Raw genomic sequence first — 5,000 nt, 5'->3', positions numbered from 1 at the left:
TGTTATGCTGTACAGTATGAAGTGAGAAATTCATAGGAAATGTTGTTAGGTACAGGAATAAAATGCTTTACTGAAATGTGTCATGTATATCTTGCAGAAATGGCTCATGGTGGGAGCTCCAGTTGAAGGGATCTGGGAAGACCCCTTACTCGCGCAGTGGGGATGGAAGAGCGGTAATAAGGTCAAGTGTTCGAGAATTCCTTGCTGCTGAGGCTATGCATGCTCTGGGTAAGTTAGGTTGTACTAATTAAAGGGAGGATTTAAAACATCTATTAAGAGTGTCATGCTTTATGAATGGTTGTTATTGCATATTTTTACAGCTTAGCATTTAATCGAAGATTCTAAAAATATGATCTTTAGATAATAGCCTTTTATACAGCAGGTAGGTAAATAATGGATCCTGCTGATGGTAATTAGGACTGTAACATACTTCACTTGTGTTTACTTTAAAGTCATTTTGATTGTTAATCTTCACATGAGAAAGTAGAAAAATAATAAATAATAAAATAAATGTATGAATAAAAGCTAAGTATGATTAGAAGACTATGTTGCTTATTAGACGATGAGGTTATTCTTTTGTAATAAACAAAACACACACACACACACACACACACACACACACACACACACACACACACACACACACACACACACACACACACACACACACACACACACACACACACACACACACACACACACACACACACACACACACACACACACACACACACACACACAGTGGAATAGTGAATTGGATTATTTGCAGTTTGAGTTGCACAAAAATATTTCACTATCCTTTTACACTGTAGTAATGGCAGTACCTTTTATGTTATTCTATTAAGTGGTACAACACAAAATATCCTTCATAATCATACACCATGGTAATACTATTCATATGAAATTTATTTTTAGTATAGGATGGTATACAGTTTGTAGTTTTATTTGTATTGAAAGTTTTATCAATACAAAGTCAAATATTCATTAATGTTATGAATAATCATAAGCCTATGAACCACATATCCAAATACTAGTCCTCTGGGAAAATCATGTATGTATAAGCAGTGCAGTATTGCATTTTAAATACTAATGTACAGTTCTTGGCTGTGGTGCAATAAACTAAACTCAAAATCTGATCAGCTCATATTAGGTTTCAGAACATCAAGAAGTGCATCAATTGTGGTTGGAGAAGAGTTAGCCTTAAGAGATCAGTTTTATAATGGGAATCTGAAGATGGAGAAGTTGGCTGTAGTGCTTCGTCTTGCTCCGACTTGGTTCAGGTAAGATTTTGAGATTTAATAGCTTTTCTTGAAGTAATGATCATTTCACTTTCTAGAATATCCATTTGAAAGAATTATGGTTGCTAGATATCTCGCTATGAAATACATTGTTTAGTGTGTTCAACTTTTAATCCATATTAGACAGGGGCAACACTTTAATACCAAGAACATTTTTGACCATATTAAAGCATGGGAGGTATCACTGCTAGTGTGGCTGTTTTTCCTAGTGGAAGTAGGAGTGAAAAGGAGGAGTGTATATAGTTATAACTATTTTGTTTTTTAATTGCTGCAATAAAGAAAATATTTTTGCCACTCTTCGTACTTCTTCCATGAATTAATGATAGGGATGTTACTCTGAGCATTTAGTGTATATTCCTCCTTTATGGAGCCTAAAAGATTAAACTACAGGGATAATTTGTCTTCTGCATTCCATCAAACCCACTGAATGACAGCCCCAAGTCAATTACATAGGCCCGTCTGCAATGGCTCAATTTTGATATTATCTTGAATATCATGGATCTAAATAATTTCTTTGATATTTTCAGATTTGGTTCTCTGGAAATACTTGCCAGAAGGAAAGAAATTGTGGAACTTCAGTTATTAGTGGACCACATAATTGAGAAACACTTTAAGAGTATAGCAATCACTGATCCTGATAGATATGTAAACCTTTTCTCAAAAATTGTTGAAGAAACAGCAGAAATGATTGCACAGTGGCAGAGTGTTGGTTTCACTCATGGTGTGATGAATACTGATAATATGAGTGTTGCATCAGTCACTATAGATTATGGACCATTTGGATTCCTGGATGCTTATGATCCTGACTTTATACCAAATTCATCTGATGATGAGGGTATGTATAGTTACAGAAATCAGCCTAAAGTAGGATATAACAATCTCCAAAGATTAGTTGATGCTCTTCGGCCACTACTGTCACCAAGTCAAATGCAACAGATAAAACATGTCCTTGCTGGTTTTCACATCCATTTTCAAAATGCATATCTTCAGTTGTTTGCAAGGAAATTAGGATTTCAGAATTCTAAAATAGAAGATGAAACTCTAGTCCAAAATTTGCTGGACATTATGGAAGACACCAAGGCAGATTTGACCATGACCTTTTGGGAATTTGGAAACCTCTCAGTGGAAGAAATAGAATCCAAAAAAGTACCCAAGAACTTTTGGAGCTTGCCAAAAATTTTGAAGCATAACAAGTTTGATTCCTTCCTGAGTCAGTACAAGTTGCGTCTTCATGAAGAAAATTCAAATGAGGAGACGAGGCAGTCTATTATGGCAAGTGCTAATCCTAGATATGTCCTAAGAAATTGGATAGCTCAGCAAGTCATAGAGAAGGTTGAGCAGGGAAACTACAGTGAGTTAGACCAAGTATTAAATATTCTAAACAGTCCCTTTTCTACTCAACCTATTGCAGAAAAAAAAGGTTTTGCCAGTCCTCCTCCCAAGTGGTCAAAAACATTAAGAGTAAGCTGTTCAAGCTAATGATGAATCATCTTTTACACCAGGATATACCTCATGCAGATGACTGTAAAGTACAAATCTTAAATCAAGGGTCAATATGCACATTTTTTTTACTAGAAATAATATCAAAATATAGGATATCCCAACATCAACAGCTGAGATGTATGTAGGAAGTTTGTGTGTGCTTCTGTATAGATATAACAAATAAAGCCCCTCTGTGTATATTTGAACACTTACACATACACTCATAGAAAGAGACAAAGATGTGTCTATAGGCATACATTATTTTAAATACCAATATTTTATGAAGTTAAATAGGATGCAATTTTAGTGTCTGTTATTATCTTGTTATCAATAATGCATGTATGTAAACATCCTTGAGATTACTATCTATGTATTTTAAACCCTTATATAACTTTTGTAATGATTAATTAGATGGTAATTTAACATTGGTGATTACAAGACTACATGAATGGAAGTGGAAGAAAAATAAAAAGAAATATGGGAATATTTGTTTGCTATCATCTAATGCTAGTATACTGTTTCCTGCTAAGACAAGGAGGCAATTGATTTATGAAATCCACTTTGTACAGAAAGTGTTGAAAGATATTCTTATGCATATAGATTTTCTACTCAGTCACATATTCTTTTACCTTTGAAAATATCTACTTTAACTGGTAAGATATGGACAAGTGAAATCAGAAAATAATGAAAATGATTTTAAGAAATAGACTAACAGTATACAGGTGTAGCACTTCACATGATCAGAGAAAAAGTATGGAATATATTATGTAAACTTCACATTATAATGCTATTATGCCAGACATAGGCATCACTGCTAACAGAATAGTAACATCACTGCTAACGTAACAATGTCTCTGTGGCAGTGCCCACACTACTTGTTATAATACTATCATATTCTCATTCAGCCCAATCAATTATATTTCTCTATTATCACATGCTAGTGAATCAAAAGAAACACATGGGACTAATAATCTACCCAATAAAAAGTCTTAAGGAAAACAGAAACCATTTTATTTTTAAAAATTACAAGTTTACAGGGAACTTTTTATTTACAATAGGTAATTGTAGTATTGGTAAATATAATAATTAAAGCGATATAAGAATGACTTTATGAAAATGTATTTCTGAAATAAAGAGGGCTGTGCAATAGCATAGCTGAAAGAGATATGACAGCTTGTAATCCTTATCCTTATGAGTATTGTATATCATAATTATCTATCTTAAATTCATATACTGTGGATATAATGACAATAGAAGAAAGCAAATACATTCAAAAATACAGTTTTAATAATGCCACCAAAGTTTCTACTCTGACTCCTACCTTTGGATTCTGTAAGTGACATGTTTATCTTCCCGACCAAACAGTGCCATACATCCCGATTTTTCCTTTGCCAACCCCACATTTGTTGGTTACAATGGTCTAAAGCAATTGTTTAACGTTATGATGATAATGTCAGGGACTAAAGTACATTTAAGGATTAACGGCTTACTCATCCTTTGGTTATATATATATATATATATACATATATATATATATATATATATATATATATATATATATATATATATATAAATATATATATATATATATATATTATATATATATATATATATATATATATATATATATATATATATATATATATATATATATATATATATATATATATATATATATATATATATATATGTATATTATATATATATATTATAATATATATATAATATATATATATATATATATATATATAATATATATATATATATTATATATATATATATATAATATATATATATATATATATATATATATATAATATATATATATATATTATATATATATATATATATATATATATATATATATATTATATATATATATATATATATATTATATATATATATATATATATATATATATATATACATATATATATATATATATATATATATATATAGATATATCTATATATATATATATATATATATATATATATATAGATAGATAGATATAGATAGATAGATATATAAACATTATCCAATGCTAAAGGGCCGTCTTCCGGGAGAAGTGAAATACGTCGCCCCATTGAAAGCTATTGCCTTTCATTCACCTGTGAGAAATCTCATTGCTATTCCGACCACTCTTTTAAGCATGCAACGCCCCATGTGACTTCAGTTGAAATAGTCTCATGACCTATCACTTTAACTTTACCCTCACTG

At 30.8% G+C, this 5,000-nt stretch overlaps 1 protein-coding gene across 2 annotated transcripts in view; it reads left to right on the top strand.

Moving 5' to 3' along the window:
* Positions 1 to 3,947, top strand: part of LOC122247174 (uncharacterized) — a 5,033-nt gene extending 1,086 nt beyond the window's left edge. For both annotated transcript variants that reach the window (XM_043006180.2, XM_043006181.2), the window contains 3 exons: positions 98 to 228; positions 1,151 to 1,280; positions 1,826 to 3,947. In XM_043006180.2, coding sequence (XP_042862114.2) covers positions 98 to 228; positions 1,151 to 1,280; positions 1,826 to 2,777 — 1,213 coding nt within the window. In that variant the 3' untranslated portion in view covers positions 2,778 to 3,947. The remainder of the gene's footprint in view (positions 1 to 97; positions 229 to 1,150; positions 1,281 to 1,825) is intronic.
* Positions 3,948 to 5,000: the final 1,053 nt, after the last annotated feature.

This window comes from Penaeus japonicus, unplaced genomic scaffold (assembly GCF_977035675.1).
Source record: "Penaeus japonicus unplaced genomic scaffold, GWHDUDI00000001_assembly GWHDUDI00000041, whole genome shotgun sequence".
NCBI classification, from domain to species: domain Eukaryota; kingdom Metazoa; phylum Arthropoda; class Malacostraca; order Decapoda; family Penaeidae; genus Penaeus; species Penaeus japonicus.
The sequence above is the reverse complement of the archived record's forward strand: the minus strand, read 5'-3'. Positions and strand labels throughout refer to the sequence as shown.